A 16,620-nucleotide genomic window follows, 5' to 3' on the forward strand; every position below is an offset into this window, starting at 1 on the left:
CATGCTCCCTCTGCCTAACCAGGGTCTCCTAGGAGCCTGACAGGGGACTGACTCAGGGAAGATGCTTGCTAACTGCTGGCTGAATGAATGAAGCAGGCTTCACTGAGGCTCCTGCAGGAGAAAGCCCCTAGGTAGCACATTTATCAGGACTGAGACCATGATGCTGCTGAAATGCTCAGCCTCACCCTTCCTTCATCCTCACTCTGATCCTTCTTATACTCTCTCTAAATTAACAGAACAGGTGTTTATGGAAGAGTAAGAGGAAGGGGAGGAGAAGAGAAGAAAAGAAAAGGTACTGGGGAAGAAAGAGGCGAAGAGAAAAAAAGAAAAGGAGAAATAAGTGGTGCTTAGAGTCCTTTCAGGCAAGATGACTAGAAGACAAAAAAAAAAACCTGACAGTATATGCCTCCTGGTTTGATAAAATATGAAATACATACATATCAGCTTCGATTTTACTTTGTAAACTTTTCATGAAAGTAAAAGTGTACAAGCCATTTATGTTTTGTATACGCAAAGATTTTATTTTTTTTTGGATCCAGTGCTAGCTAAAAAATGTCAAGTTACCCTTTTTCTCCTTTTTGTGGAGATGGGGGCCTCACTATGTTGCCCAGGCTGGTCTCAAATTCCTCGGCTCAAGTGACCCTCCTGCCTCTGCCTCACTGAGTGCTGGGATTACAGGTGTGCATCACCACACCCTATGCAAATTTTCTTAACAAACCCAACCACGTAAACCGCATTCAGTTCAACAAACAGAACATAACCAGTCCCTAGAAGCCCATTTTTCATCTCCTCCATTACTATACCCTGCCATATATAGTATATACACATATGGTATATATATAATATACATATATAGTACACATATATATTATACCAAGGGGAACACACTGTCCAGACTTTTTTGTCTGTTCTCGAACTTCATGTAATTGTCTCACACATTGTTTCTGGCCTCTTCTGCTCAATACCATGTTTGTAACATACACCTATGTCATGGTGTGAAGCTGTAGTTTATTCTTTTTCACTGGTGTATAGTATTCCACTGTGAGTATGTGTGTGTGTCTGTGTATATATATAGAGATATATAGATAATAGATAGATTGCAACCTACTTATTAATTTGACTGATGTTCATGTGGGTAGTTTTCAGTTTTGAGGTGCTACGAATAGTAAGATTAAAACTAAATGCAATGCACAAACCACTAGATCTTGGGGAAATCTGACTATGCACTAGATGTTACACACATGGAATTTATGTTTATTTTCTTAGATGGAATTATGCTACTGGTCTATGTTGGGAATGTCATTGTGACACAAATGCTGAAGTATTTACAGATGAAAGATTGAGATGCCTCCAACTTCCATATCATTCAAAAAAAAACACACATTATACAGCTAAATATGGCAAACATTAACAACTGGTGAATCTACATAAAGGCCTAAGTGTGTTCTCTGTACTAGTCTTAGCTTTTCTGTATGTTTGAAAATTTGCATAAAAAGAGTTCAAAATATAAAGCTGCAGGAAAAATAAATACAATGAGATACCTAAACATAAACAGAGACACTGGGAGAAAGACACAGTAGTGGAAAAGAAGGGACCTAGCAGTAAGAAACCGGTTTTGAGTGCTGCACTGGCTGCTCAACTGCTGCGTGATCATGGGAAAATTAACCTCTCTGAGCCTTACATTCTTCACCTTCAAAATGGATTGTACACTCATGAAGTTCACTGCACACATGGAGCAGGAATGCAACGGTTCGTGGTATTATTTTAACCTCCAGACCATCTACCTGACTTACAGCTACTTCCAGGGACCATCCACTTAGATCTCAAAGTCAACAAATGGAACTTTCCATTCTTCCTCCCTCTTAGGAAAACGCTTCCCTCCCTTTCTGACAGGAGTAACATAATTTTTCCAGTCTTTACAGGAGTAACATAATTTTTAGTCCCAGCCAGGATCCTAAGACGTAGACTCCTCTCTGACTCTTCTCTTTCCTCCCCTCTGGCCAATCTGTGGCCCATCCTTGGAAGCATATTTCAGTAAACCCTCTTCTTCATGGCCACTGGCCTGGTTCCTGCTCTTACCCCGGTGCCTACATTATTTCAACCCTCCAGACTGGCCGTACCCTGCTGTCGATCCAATTTCCTCAAGTAAAACCTCCATCACATTACTCTGCGCAGAAAAAAATTTTAAAACAAGGACCGCAAGTCCTCATGGCCGGCCTCACTCTCCTCACTCCTGCCCCCTCCTTACTCCTGAGCACTCGTCTCTCACTCCAAGGCCCTCCACCCTGGGAACCAGCCTGCAGAGTCCAGGCCTCCCGCTCGTTTTGCCTCTGTGATTCCAAATCATCTTGTGAGTTCTTGCTCCAGTCCTTGTGGCCATGACTGCAATTACAACTCAGACGACAAGGTCTGCACCTCACGGTCCACTAAGGAGAACAGATGAACAACTGAAAGTGATCTGGGCAGCCACCTAGCTCAACCCTGCCCTGTGCATCCAGCCTCTTTACAGGTGAAGCAGCTCAGGCCCAGCCCCACGCAGCTGTCAGTACAAGCACCAGGACAACCCGAGTGTGAATCCCAAGAAGACCTGAAAGCTGAGACAGCAAGTGAATGGTACACTTGGGAAATGGGCCTTCGTGTCACTTGGCCTCAGCAGAAATTGAACATTTCTGTTCAATTTCAGGTGGGGGCTTGAGTTGCTCTGAGTTCTGAGACACCGAGCTAGTGAGGGGACAAGAACAGAACCAGTCTCCAGAACAGTCAGAAATGGCCAGGAGGGCATGAAAACCTTGTGAGAATCGGGGCGAGGGGCTCCTCGCCCCACACAGCAGCATCACTGGGAGGGGAACACCCCTGAGGGGGACCCTGGCACCAGGACACTGGCACCTTTGTCTGAGGCTTGTCACTCGAGCCCCTGCTTTGTTCTGTCATCCTCTGCCATCACAGCAATCACACATCTCCAAGTAAAGTATGCTGACATCGTTCTGCCACTCACATCACTGTCACGCTGTGCCAACCATGCCCTGGACCCAGGTCTCCCAAGAGCCCAGTGCCCCTTACCCTATCCCACTATTACATGCACATGGCCTCTTCCCCTGAACTCTAAGACCCCACAGGCAAGCACCTTTATTTTTAACTCTTCATAGTGACCAGAACAGCACTGGCCACAGAGCAGGTGCCAAGTCCAGCTCTGTGGTGAACAAATAAGTGAAGGCTGATGGCTCCTACAAGAATCCCTTAGTAATATTTCAGCACTAACTAAACAATCTAACAATACCATGGTCACCACACATTTAGATGTACTGCCTCCCTTCATTCTCATAGCACCATGAGCACAGGTTCCATGAACAGTCTCATTCCACAACGGAGGAAACTGAGACCTGGAAAGCTCAAGGGAGATGCTCAAGGTCAGGGTCAGCAAGTGGAGGGGCAGGATGGATTCTCTTATGTCCTGAAGGAAGCACAGGGATAATCCTGATCATCCTTCAAAGCATTTCAGGATAAGGAAAGGCCAGGTGGGGTCAGTACAGATGGGAGGTCAGTGCATAACCCACAAAGAAGTTATGAAACAAAAAAGAAGAAAATCAAAGAACAAGGAGAGGCTGTTCCAGCCACAGTGTTTCCTCTCCCCGCTGGTGTCCTCATTCCACCCATGCAGACTCTCCATACTGCCCCTCGCCCTGACAGCCCCAAAGCCCTGCAGTGCGCTCTGCTGGCAGCCCCTGTGGGCTCTCTCCTGCTGCTCCTCCTCCCATGAGCTGCTGTCACACACAATGGCTGCATCCCCACAGGCTCTGAGTCCAGGTCAAACCCAGCCACCACCTGAGGCCTAGCGCAGCTCCGCTTCCTCTGTGACTTGGGCCACTCTGACCTCTACCATCACGAAGCCCTCTCATGCCCTCCTACATGCACACTGTGAGCTCTGATGCTTTCATGCACGTTAGTCCTGCCCACTTCCTGCCCCAGGAGAAAACCACTAACACAGGGCCCACATGCAGGGAGCACTCAATAAATATCTGAACAAGCTCAGATGCCCCATCTTTTGCTGTTGGTATCTTGCTCTCAAGCCCTCTTTGTCTTTAATCATGGACACAGTGTAGGTGTTTGGGGGTCCTCATGACTGACCTGTCTCCATACAGCCAGAATAATGGCCTCATGATTTCCTGCTCCATTATTCGGCTCCTCTCTTGACACAGGAAAGCAGCTCCTCGTGCCCCGTGGTCCATGCTGGACCCATTTACCCACCTGCCATGAAGTCTCCTTCCTTTGCCAGGAGTACCAGAGCTACGGCAGAACCCCTGACCTGAGCTTTCAGAACTCCCCAGTTCCTCACCTGTGGGTGGAGACAGTCTTACCTGGGCAGACCCTGCAGTCCTGCGGTTCCACGTACTCCCCAAAGCAGTCTATCTGGGCTGGGGTCACATGCCTCCACTCCTCCTCAGGGAAGGCCAGGGCCATATCTTTAAATGGCCCCAACCCCTGCAACAACAGGAGATTGCTATGAATAAAGAAAGAATCCTAGGCCAGAGACAGTGGCTTATGTCTGTAATTCAACTTCCTCCCAACCAGCTTCCTCCCAACAGTTGAACTGGAGTAATCTACTTGTTTGAGCCACTGTGGTTTTGAGCCTCTGTGGCTGGGGCTCAGCTTGCGCCTAACAACCAAGGCACCTCATTTCCACTCTGCAGCAGCCTCCACTCACACCTCATGCTTGACAGAGCCTGGCAGCCGCTATTTACCGTCTCATCAAGAAGAAAGTTCACATTCAGCCAAGCCCTGTCTTAAGAACAAGGCTGTGATAAAATAAATGCATCCTCAATTTCTCACTCACTGCACCATGAAGAACTATTATGGTACAAGGGAGGGTCCAACCAAATTAAAAAGCACTGATGTCATTCCTCATCCCCTCCAAAGTACGTCCTTGGAGAACAGGAAAGGGAAATGATGCTGGCATCCAGCCTTGCCCAAATATGGCTTGAGCAGGGCCAGAGTTGATCCCCTTCTTTTTTCTGCCAAACACCTTTTCCTCTTCAAAGAACTCTTTTAGACTCGCCTCCTTGACGAAGGTGCCCCACTGGAAAGCCCTCACCTCCCTGGTAGCACTCAGCACCCTGTGGAAGAGAGAGCACCCCATCTATGCTTCAGTTACACCATTTGTGGCAGATGAGTAATGTTAACGAGGTAGTGTGGCCTAGTGTGGCCTCTGTGGCCACAGAGACCACCCTGCTCAATGCTCCTGAAGCCCCAACCCTGAGTCAGCCACATTCCTGCTGAGGTTAGGGGACAGGGAAGTTTCCAAAACAGAAAAAGCAGCAGCAGAAGTATCCATAAAGGACAACCACAAAGGGTTACCTCGGGGCCAACCAGCATGGCCTAGATAGCCCTAGGGGGTTTCTATCTGTAACAGTTATTAAGAGTCCATCTGTTGCCGGGTGCGGTGGCTCATGCCTGTAATCCCAACACTTTGGGAGGCCGAGGCGGGTGGATCACGAGGTCAGGAGATCAAGACCATCCTGGCTAACACAGTGAAACCCCATCTCTACTAAAAATACAAAAAATTAGCCAGGCGTGGTGGCGGGCGCCTGTAGTCCCAGCTACTCAGGAGGCTGAGGCAGGAGAATGGCGTGAACCTGGGAGGTGGAACTTGCAGTGAGCCGAGACTGCACCACTGCACTCTAGCCTGAGCAACAGAGCAAGACTCCGTCTCAAAAAAAAATAAATAAATAGTCCATCTGTGGCTCAGGCTCCACACATAAGGTTCAATGCAAATTAACAACTGGGGCTGGTGGTTCAGCAGAGGAAACCACACCATCAGGTCCACCAGGACTAGGAAGGGAGAATGACTCAACTTGGGGGTGGGGAGGGCGCACTGTTGTGCAGAGAAACTCTGGGGAAGGTGAACCTCAATCAAAGCAACACCATGATCTCTGGAAAGGGAGTCAGAGCTCACCTGCGGTCCAGCGGTAAAGAACCCGGCTGCCATCTCTTGGTCTCTGGGATTCATTGTGGGGAGGCCAGGACCTGCCTGCAGAACAGGTAGTGCTGAGCAGGGACAAAAAGCATAAGATCAGAAGGATCAGTGATGTCATGCTGTTAGCTTGTTCAAAGGTGTGCCCCACCAGATGCACACAACCTCAGGAACCAGGAGACTCCAGACAAAATCACTTTTCACTTTGGTACCATGTTTTCCCATGCACAGGGGCCTGGGTGTCCCCTGCCCTGTTCTCAGCTGGGGCCTGGGTGTCTCCAGCCCTGTTCTCAGCTGGCAAGATTGTCCCAGCCCTGTCTCTTTAGGGCTACCCATGCTCCCCAGTCACACTCCGGGAATAACCCCCTTTGAGATTCAGTAGCAAAATAAAGCTACATATTACTTTGGGGGATACAGTTCATCTGCCCACTGAAAAAGTATTCCTGCAAGTCAGCTGAATATTTCCTGGTAGCTTCTAGAAAGGATCTGAGGGAAAGAAAAGAAAAATAATAGGAAAGCTTGATCCCAGATATCCCCTCCAGACACCAGAGGGTAAAGGGAGAAGAAACAGTTTCACTTCATCTATTTCCTAAGGTGGAGGAAGCAGCCAAGAAAATTCACAATTACACCTCATGGGTAACTTAGTTGCTCCATTGCTGGGTTTCTGAAGAGGGTTGGCTGCATAGCAGTTTCCTGTGCCCTGACATCCCCACTATCTGCTCTTACTCACCTTGCTCCTGGAAGGCCCGCGTCTCATCTCCAGGGTCCTGACTGAGCTGCTCCTCGGTACCCGGGTTTGGACCTTGAACTCCTTCCCCAGGGGGCATCCCCCACTCAGGCTTGACCTCCACTGGCCCCAGCTGGATGCCTGGCTCCCAAGCGCCTCTGCAAAGTGCTGTTTCCTCCTGCTCCCCCTGCCCGTGGCATGGAACCTAAGAACAGTTCCCAACACTGATTAGAATGAGGCCTGGGCAAGGCTGTTACGAAGGGAATTGAATTAAAATCTAAAAAGAGAACCAAGAAAAGAACCACTCCAGCTTCAGGGGAGAGGCAGGAAAAATCAGCTGAGCTCTTCCCCAGGACATCAGTGAGGAAGTGAAAAGGAAGCTAAACTCTCTGCATCAGGCCCTGAGCAACTTTTATCTGTCCATGCCATTTGACAAGGATCCCTTCTACCTGCCATCACCAAGCCCAAATATTATCCTGCTGAGGATTTCAGCACAACATACTCACTACTAGAAAAAAAAAAAAAAATTCTTAATTGAAGAAGCTGAAAATAAAAAATGCAAAGCCTAGACCCCGCAGTGAATAGGCTAGTGAGAAACAGTTGCTTTAAAGAGAGCCAGGAAGCCTGGGCAACACGGTGAGACTCCATCTCTACAAAAAACAAAAAAAATTAGCCAGGCAGGGTGGTACATGCCTGTGGTGTCAGCTACTCAGGAGGCTGAGGTGGGAGGATCAACTGAGCCAGGAGCTCAAGGCTGCAGTAAGCTAGGATTGTGCCACTGCACTCCAGCCTGGGCTGTCGCCTGACCCTGTCTTGCCTCAAAAATAATAAATTAAAAAGAGCAAGGAAAATCAGGAGGACTCTCACACCGAGAAAAACACACAAAAACAAGGCCTTTCTGGTCCACTTTTAAGCTCCTGAGTTGGGAGTAGGAAAAAATTATCTTAGGATTCTGAAGACAGGAAGTAAGGGTGACAAGAGTGTGCACGGGAGGCTGAACTACAGAAGGATGGGAGCTTGTGAGCAAGACGGTGTCATCAGTCCTGCTCTCCTTTCCCAGTCGTCCATCAGGGGGCTGTACCACAGAGTGACCGAAATATGGCTGGAACCTCAAGGAAGCACGTGTGGTGCAAGTCACTTGGTGTCATTACAGCAGCACCAGAGAATTGTTACAGGAGCCCTGTGAGCCACAGAGAAACAGCACTGCTACTGACAACCCTTTTCTGGAAAAAGATTCCCCAGGCAGGATTCTCTGCCTTCCCAGAGGCATCTCTGTCCAAAGCAGGGTCAGTTCTATAAGGGACCCCAAAAACAATCACAACTGCCTTCTTTTTGCCTGATGCCCACAAGGGAAATATGGCCAGGCCTCTGCCCTCAGGACCAGAGGCTTCAGGCCCTTCTGCATTAGAGCATCTCCCCTGGAAATGGCTTTTCTTGCTGAAAACTCCACTGCTCTCCAAAAAGGGCCTCAGGGAGTCTGAGGGCAGAGGAGGGAGGTTCCACACCTCATCCACTCCTACTGCTTCCTCAAATCTTTGGATTCTTTAACACTCCCTGCCCACGCCAAGGGCGCCAGACCTGGATCCCCTCCTCACCCACCGCCTTGGCCTCCAGTGCTCTTTCTGTCAGGTCCTCCACTATGGTAGCCAGAGCCTTGCCACTCTCTGGGCCATGTTCCCGGATCCAGGTGTAGAACTCGCGGGGCAGGATAGTGAGGAACTGCTCCAGCACCAGCAGCTCCAGGATCTGCTCCTTGGTGTGCAACTCGGGCCTCAGCCACCGACGACAGAGTTCCTGGAGCTCCCTAAGAGCTTCCTGGGGTCCAGCTGCCTCCTGGTAGCGGAACTGCCGAAACCTTAGCCGAAAAGTCTCTGGACTAGGGTCTTCCCTTCCTCTACCCCATGGCAACTCTTTCTCCAGTTTCACCACAGGAACACCCAACTGCTGCTGAGGAGCTTCCGCCATCTCTGGATGCTCTTTAAGCATCTTCACACTCCCTCCGAGGAGACTGAGAATGACCACATCAATGACCCTTTTGAGAACAAGAGACATGTAGAAGGTCAGCCCATCCCAGTCTGTCTCTACATCAAGGAATATTCCACTGGAGAACACAGTAATTACCTTTTACAAGGCATTTTCAAAAGACTGAACACAGATCCCAAAAGTCAGGTCAATTCAACATAGTAATCATTTGCTAAGCACCTATTAGGTACAGAGACTAAATAGAAAATGTCTAAGATTTTGCTTATACCCACAAACAACTTAGGATCTCACTGAAGAATAACACTATAATCAGAGAAAAATATATAATGGGTTATAACTGGGTTAGTCGCCGGGGCCTACTCTTCCAATACTAAAGGAAACATACATGCAACACACAAACACACACGTATACACACACAACAGGTAGGCAGAAACAACAAACAAAATAGAGAACAAGACACACTGGGAGCTTGCCCTCTTGAAACTCATATGCTGGTACAGCAGACAGAAAAAGTCAAATGGAAGCAACTTTTTTAAAAACTGCAAGTGGGGACAAGTTCTAGAAAGAAAATAAGTAGAGTGCTCTGTTAACAGGGGGCAAATGACTTGAAAAAGGCTTTTCTAAAGACATGACACTGGGCTCACTTAAGGATGAGAATGAGTCAGTTATTCTAAGAGCATTCCAGGCAAAAGCCCTGAGGCTAAGAAATTACGTAAGGTGTCCAAGAACAAGCCATATTTCAGTGTGGCTTCAGCAGAGGGAGGGGCAGAGCTGCAACAGAAGAGGTGGCAGAGGCAGACAGAAACCACATCACCCAGAGCCTGCGCCACAGTAAGAATTATGAACTTTATTCATATTTCTTACTTTAGCGAGGAACTACATGTTTTATAAAAGTCATTCTGCCTGTGTGTTGACAGGGAATAGGTTAGAGGTGGCAAGAGGGAAATGGCACTTACAGTGATTCAAGCAGGAGATGATAGGGGTTTACATCAGGGTGGTGGCAAAGAGTCAGACAAAATCAAGACGTATTTTGGAGATTAAAACCAACAAACTTGCTGACGGCTTAGATGTGATGGTGCACTCAACCTGAAAAAGACAATGGAGCAACATATATACCATATTATAAATGATCAAAAGATTTCTAACTTGTACAGGTTTTACTATTTAGAAAGCATGTGAACACATACTTCATTTAATACTTAAAACACTTCTGTAGGGTGCGTACTACTCCTCCTACTTTTCAGAAGGAAAAAAAAAAAGAGACTAGATGATAACTACCTCCCAAAATACATGGTATAGATTGAAACAAAAAAAAACATGCGAAGTCAAAAAGAGAGAAAACTAATCAAAGTCCAAGTATTCAAGGAAAACAAGAGGCTTGAAGTAGACTGCAGCATGAGTCCTATTTACTTCCAAGTGGATTAGGTGGAAGACCTAGGCTGGGAAGACAGACTTGGAAGTCCAAAGCATCAGGGGAAGGGGATCCTGCTTGTCAGAAAACGGAAAGATCACCTGACTGGAGCAGACAACGGGCAGCTGGCAGGAGACACACCCCAAAGCATCTGCTAAATATTCTGTTGGGAGTTTGTGTATTTATCTACCCCCACTTAAACCAATTTTATATTTTCAGTCTATTCATTGACTCTGCAACATTAAGATTTCTCTTTCATTCCTTTCTGGCTATTGCATTGGTTCACTCCACTAGTGCATTTCATGCACTATAGTGCAAATGTTTACCCATGTGTCTCCCTCTAACAGACACCCTGGAGGCAAGAAAGATCCTCATTCATCTTTTATCTCTGCCATATGACAAACAGAAGGTGCCCCATTGCTATTCTTTATCTCCCCCCACCCATTGTTACTCTTTTGTTTCTTTTTGAGACAGGGTCTCAGGGTTTTGTCACCCCAGCTGGTGAGCAGTGGTGCGATCACTGCAGCCTTTGCCTCCTGGGATGAGGCGATCCTCCCACCTCAGCCTCCAGAGTAGCTGGAACTACTGGCAAGTACCACCATGACCAGCTAATTTTTTTTATTTTTGTAGAGACAGTGTCTTCCTACGTTTCCCAGGCTGGAGTGCAGTGGCATGAATGTAAGTCACTGCAGCCTTGAACTCCTAGGCTCAGGAGATTATCCTGCCTCAGCCTCCTGAGTAGCTGGGACCACAGGCGCGTGCCACCATGCCAGGCTACTTTTTAATTTTTGTAGAGACAGGATCTTGCTACGTTGACCAGGCTGGCCCATCACTATTCTTTCAATAAGTGTCCTACGTGATTACTTTGACTTTGCAGAGAGTTCTGCTTTGGTTCAAGATCTCTTCGGGTTCGCAGCCAGCCCTGCACTAAGCCAAGCCTGGCAGAACGGGTTCAGCCTCGCTCCTACCTGAGCCTACAACGCGGCGGCCCCTCAGAGTCCGGCCCCTCAGAGTCCAGACCCGCAGGGCCTCGGGGCCGCGGAATGCAGCTACGGAGAGACTTGCCGCCCCCAGCCGGGGCTGAGCGAAGGGAGACGGGCTCTAGTGCAACCCCGCTGCCGCCGAGCCCCGTAGCGGCACCAAAACCCGTGAACGCGGCCGTTTACCACCTCGCCCGCCACCCGCTGCGGCCCTGAAGATGCTCTCACCCGCCAGGGTCGCCAGTGCCCTCCGCGGACCGGAAGTGAACCGCGGACGCTGTCAGACAGGTGCGTAAGGAAAGACTCGCTTCCGTGTCCTCTCTAGGATGCTCGGAGGTCTCGGCGGATGCGCCTCGATGGTCGCTGATCCCAGCCTGCTGTTACGAGCCCGGCGAGGCGAGACCACCAGGGCTTCTCTAAGACTGACTGCTCAGCTCGAGGCGCTCTGTCGCCAGGCCCGTTTCTACCTCCGTGCCTTTGCACCTGCTTGCCCTCCGTGAAGAGGACTCGGTGCATCGCCAGATACACTACTGGACACAGCACCTGCCCCAAGGGGCTTTAGAGTCCAGTCGGTCTGTGCGTGACTATTCCGGCCGCCAGGGCCTTGCGCCGGGCGTAGGAGCAGAGGAGATAGAGGGCGCACTGGGTCTTATGGGGCACACATAAGAGGTGCCTGACCCCGAGTTGTGTGTGTGTGTGTGTGTGTGTGTGTAGTCAGGGAAGGCTTCCTGGAGGAACCAGCATCGGAGCTGTTTTTTGTGGGGGTTTTTTGTCTGTTTTTGTTTTTGTTTTTTGAGAGAGAGAGAAGTCTCGTTCTGTCTGCTAGGATGGAGCGCAGTGGTGAGATCACAGCTCACTGCAACCTCGAAACCCTGAGTTCAAGCATTCCTCACACCTCAGTCTCCTGGGACTTTTTTTCAATTTTTTGCAGAGAAGGGGTCTCTCTATGTTGCCCAGTCTGGTCTCCAACTTCTGGACTAAAACGATCTTCCCCCCTTGGCCTCCCAAAGTGCTGGGATTGCAGGCGTGAGCCACCGCACCCAGCCTGAAGGCAGTCTGCCTCAACTGGATGGCCCAGTGTTCCTCCAGAATCCACTCAGGAAACAGGAAACCCTCTTGTCTGACTCTTCTCCAGCACTTTGCAAAGTGTCTGATACAGTATTTGCTAAAAATATATACTTACAGGATAAATGAACTTCTAGAATATAACATAGGTGTTAGACCATCTCACTTTATCCTCCATGTCTCTGTCCCACTTTCATATTTTTCTTGTCTGCCCATATTTGACTTGGGTTTATTTCTTCGCCTTTTTATTAATAACCCACTTTTCAGCTGTTTCTAATATGCTACAAAATCTACAGTTTTTGTTTGTTTGTTTGTTTTAGAGACAAGGTCTTGCTCTGTCACCTAGGCTGGAGTACAGCGGTGCTATCATAGCTCACTACAGCTTTCAACTCCTGGGTTCAAGCAATCCTCCCACCTCAGCTTTGCAAATAGCTGGAACTACAGGCATGAGCCACCACACCCAGCTAATCTTTAAAAAATGTTTTGTAAGGACGGAGTCTCACTATGTTGCCCAGGCTAGTCTTAAACTCCTGAGCTCAAGCAATCCTCCCCACTTGGCCGCCCATATTTTTGTTTTAATTAATATATTTTTTCATTTCTAGAATTTCTATTGGATTTTTTCCAAATATTCTAGATCGATCTTTTAAAAGAAGAATTTACTATATGTTTAGGCTTTTCTTTATACATAGTAAATAGAGTTGAGCCTGATAATTCTGAGATGTGAAGTCCCCTGAGATCTCTTTCTGTTATCTGCTATTTCCACTGTTTTTGATGGTGCCACTTCCCCAGGAGTACCCGACAGCATCCATTTCCCATATCTCATCATCTCTGCCATTATCCAGCTTTAATCGTTGCCAATTGACAGGTGAAGTAAATGTTACCTCATTTTTTAATTTGCATGTTCTTCATTATGAGTGAGGTCAGTCATTATTCCTACTTTTCATTAACTTCTTGCCTTCCCTTTTCTGTGAACTGACTTTTGTTTGTGTTTCTATTAAGCTGTTTATCTCTTATTGATTTATGAGTTCTGGGGACATTATATAATGTCCCTAGAGCATTGAATACTGTCCCCAGGACATTAACTATGTCTCCAGTACATTAAATAACGTCCCCAGAACATTAATTGGGAGCATTCCTCAAACATATCTTCCTCGAACATACCATGGTACCTGGTTTCCTTGTGTGACAGGCTGCTCATTTTCCTTGGAAACGTTTTTGTGAAACTTGAGTTCCAGGATAAAGTGAATTTATCTAGAGAAGGTTGATATTTTTTTCTTCCATGTAAATTTTTTTCTTGTCAGCATCACCAGTCCAGGGTCATTGTAAACCAAATTTATAAATTGAGGATTTTTGAACCATGCTATAATAGTAATATGAATTTGGGCTGCAAATACTGAGGGGTGATTTGTGGTTGCAACTTCTCAACCACAAATCTTTGTGGTTTTGTGGTTGTTCAGCTTGGCACTAAGACAAATTGCCTTGCTGGCGCCTGGTGGTAGGGGTACGGGATAGGTGACTTATCTCTCACACTTACGTTGATAAGCCAGCCCTTGTCTATGACCATACCACCCTGAACGCACCCAGTCTCTTCTGATAATCCAGCCTTTTGCAGTCCTTGGTTTATGGAGGGAAAGCTCTCCTATCAGATGCCCTTCCTTGAGTAAACTTTACGCATAGTTTTAAAAAATCAAATCTCTGCAAGACGATTTCTCTAGGTATTATTCTTTACTTTGATGTTATCTTATAATGCATTACTATTTTGTTATCTCTCTGATACCTTTAGATTTTATGTATTTTATCATTTCTGTTGTTTTTGGCTGAAGAATCAGCCCAACTATTTAGTCTGCCATGTTATCAGATGCAGGCTTTCTCCAGGCTTCTTTGTTTATATGTTTTTATTTCTTCCAAATAGGACACTTAAAATTACATTTTTAATGCCTGTATAATATTCCATCCTCTGAATATACTATACTTTTAAAAAGTATTTCAACATGGGGAAAATAATCTAGAATATATTCTTTTATTTTTGCTATTGTAAGTAACCTGGAACAAGCATTCTTGTATATAAATACTTGACCTCACCCCTGGTTATTTCCTTAGAATAAATTCCTAAAATTCAACTCCTGGGCCACCAGGTATGAATATTTTTAAACCTATTAATGCATGCTACTATAAAATGCTTTCCAGAAAGTTCATGCCAATTTACATTCCCATCAAATTTATATGAGAGTGCTCAACTCACCAAAATTGGCTAAGACTGGTTTCTAATCTTTGTGGATTTGATTTTCATTTAATTTTTTTATTTGACCAGTTTTATAGGCCTTTAGTAAAAATTCTTTCCAAGTTCTGGCAATAAATCCATCATCAATCCTAGCTTTCACTGGTGGCATGAATATCCATTGTTTGTTTGTTTGAGACAGAGTCTCGCTCTGTCACCAGGCTAGAGTGCAGTGGCGTGATCTCGGCTCACTGCAACCTCTGCCTCCTGGGTTCAAGCGATTCTCCTGCCTCAGCCTCCCAAGTAGCTGAGACTACAGGTGCATGCCACCATGCCCAGCTAATTTTTGTATTTTTAGTAGAGATGGCATTTCACCATGTTGGCCAAGATGGTCTCGATCTCTTGACCTCATGATCCGCCCGCCTCAGCCTCCCAAAGTGCTGGGATTACAGGCGTGAGCCACTGCGCCCGGCTGAATTTCCATTCTTTTCTGGTTATTTATAGGAATTTGGGTGAGAAGTTGGGGGAGGTGAGTCATGGACTACTGGCCTATTCTAATTCTAAGCTGAAATAACTAAAACAGGCTGATTCTTAAATCTTTCCCTCTACAGGCCCCAATGCACTTTCCATGTCTTCACCCCTCCCCAACACACATCCCACCATGTTTGTTCTCTATTGCATTCATAGCCATTCCCCCTCAGGGTGGGTCCTTCTCAGGCATCTGAGGGTTGATATTTGCTAATGATTTGAAATTTGCTACCACTGGAACCCCTATATGTTCTCTAATCTGCCCTACTGTGCCCACCAAGCCAGTCCCCCATCTGTGGCTTCCCAAACTGGTTCTGCTGGATTGGGGTGGTTTGGGCCACAGATATATAAGTTGGAGTTTGTAGATGTTCTCTATTCCTAGTTTCACTGACAATTTCAGTTCCTATGGTTTCTTTTTTAAGATGGAAAAGTGAGACAATTTGGAGCTAGGCTGTTACCATATCCCCATAAGAAACTCCCAAGATACCTTTTGGGGAGAAATGTAATAAGAAATTCCAGGCCGGGCGTGGTGGCTCACACCTGTAATCCCAGCACTTTGGGAGGCTGAGGCGGGTGGATCATGAGGTCAAGAGATCGAGACCATCCTGGCCAACGTGGTGAAACCCTGTCTCTACTAAAAATACAAAAATTAGCTGGGCATGGTGGCATGCACCTGTAATCCCAGCTACTCGGGAAGCTGAGGCAGGAGAATTGCTTGAACCAGGGAGGTGGAAGTTGCAGTGAGTCGAGATCGTGCCACTGCACTCCAGCCTGGTGACAGAGTGAGACTCTGTCTCCAAAAAAAAAAAAGAAAAAGAAAAAGAAAAGAAAAGAAAAAAAGAAATTCCAAAAAAATTAACTAAAGCACCTAGTGACTGTTGGTTGTTCAAGTGTGTATGTCTTAGTTCCTCTGCTTGGGTGTTTGCCTCTAGGAACAGGGACAAATTCTGAAATCTCTTTGTACTCCAAGGTGCACCACATGAGTTCACCTTCAATGAATGCTATTTAATCACTATGGAGTCCACGTGACTCTAGCCATGTCCATGGCATCTTCTCTCCCAAAAGACATCCACAGCTCCCTGCACTTGCTTTAGAAGTTGCACTGCTTAAGTGCTAAGAGCTTTTTCTGCACATCTGTTTTTTGGAGAGAGAAGTGGGAAGCCATTGATAGGTGGTATCTTTGAGATGAAGGATGGAGATTCATATGGTTTGGCTTTGTCCCCATCCAGATCTCATCTTGAATTTGTAGCTCTCATAATTCCCACGTGTTGTGGGAGGGACCCAGTAGGATATAATTGGATCATGGGGGTGGTTCCCCCCTATTGTTCTTGTGGTAGTGAATCAGTCTCACGAGATCTGATGGTTTTATACGAGGTTTCCCTTTTTGCTTGGTTCTTATTATCTCTTGCCTGCCACCATGTAAGACATGCCTTTTGCCTTCCGCCATGATTGTGAGCACCCCCGCACTCTGAGCCATGTGGTACTGTGAATCAATTAAACCTCTTTTTCTTGATAAATTACCCAGTCTCGGATAGGTCTTCAGCAGCAGCATGAAAACAGAATAATACAGAGATGAAGCCAGTGGAGGGCTTGGATTGCTGTTCTAGCTGCCCCACTGCCCCAAGCATGTGTTCTTCCCAGCTACACCCATTCTTGCTGGGAGGCTAAGTGCTCCCCATGATGTAAGCACCATGGGGCTGTGAATGGAGCACACTGGAGGAGCACTCAGCAGGCCTCTG

General features: G+C 46.8%; 1 protein-coding gene across 9 annotated transcripts in view; it reads right to left on the bottom strand.

The window, feature by feature from the left end:
• Positions 1 to 11,667, bottom strand: part of ZSCAN25 (zinc finger and SCAN domain containing 25) — an 88,221-nt gene extending 76,554 nt beyond the window's left edge. For 3 of the 9 annotated variants that reach the window (XR_002520692.2, XM_031665567.1, XM_021935175.2), the window contains exons 1-6: positions 11,299 to 11,661; positions 9,636 to 9,765; positions 8,295 to 8,727; positions 6,699 to 6,900; positions 5,951 to 6,042; positions 4,356 to 4,479 (exon numbers count right to left, since the gene is read on the bottom strand). Coding sequence is in view for 6 of the 9 variants with exons in the window: in XM_031665567.1 (XP_031521427.1) it covers positions 4,356 to 4,479; positions 5,951 to 6,042; positions 6,699 to 6,900; positions 8,295 to 8,681 (805 nt within the window). In the remaining 3 variants the exon portion in view is untranslated. The other 6 variants (XR_004183317.1, XM_021935170.2, XR_004183318.1 and 3 more) reach the window with 5 other exon arrangements.
• Positions 11,668 to 16,620: the final 4,953 nt, after the last annotated feature.

This window comes from Papio anubis, chromosome 4 (genome assembly GCF_008728515.1).
Source record: "Papio anubis isolate 15944 chromosome 4, Panubis1.0, whole genome shotgun sequence".
Lineage (NCBI taxonomy): Eukaryota > Metazoa > Chordata > Mammalia > Primates > Cercopithecidae > Papio > Papio anubis.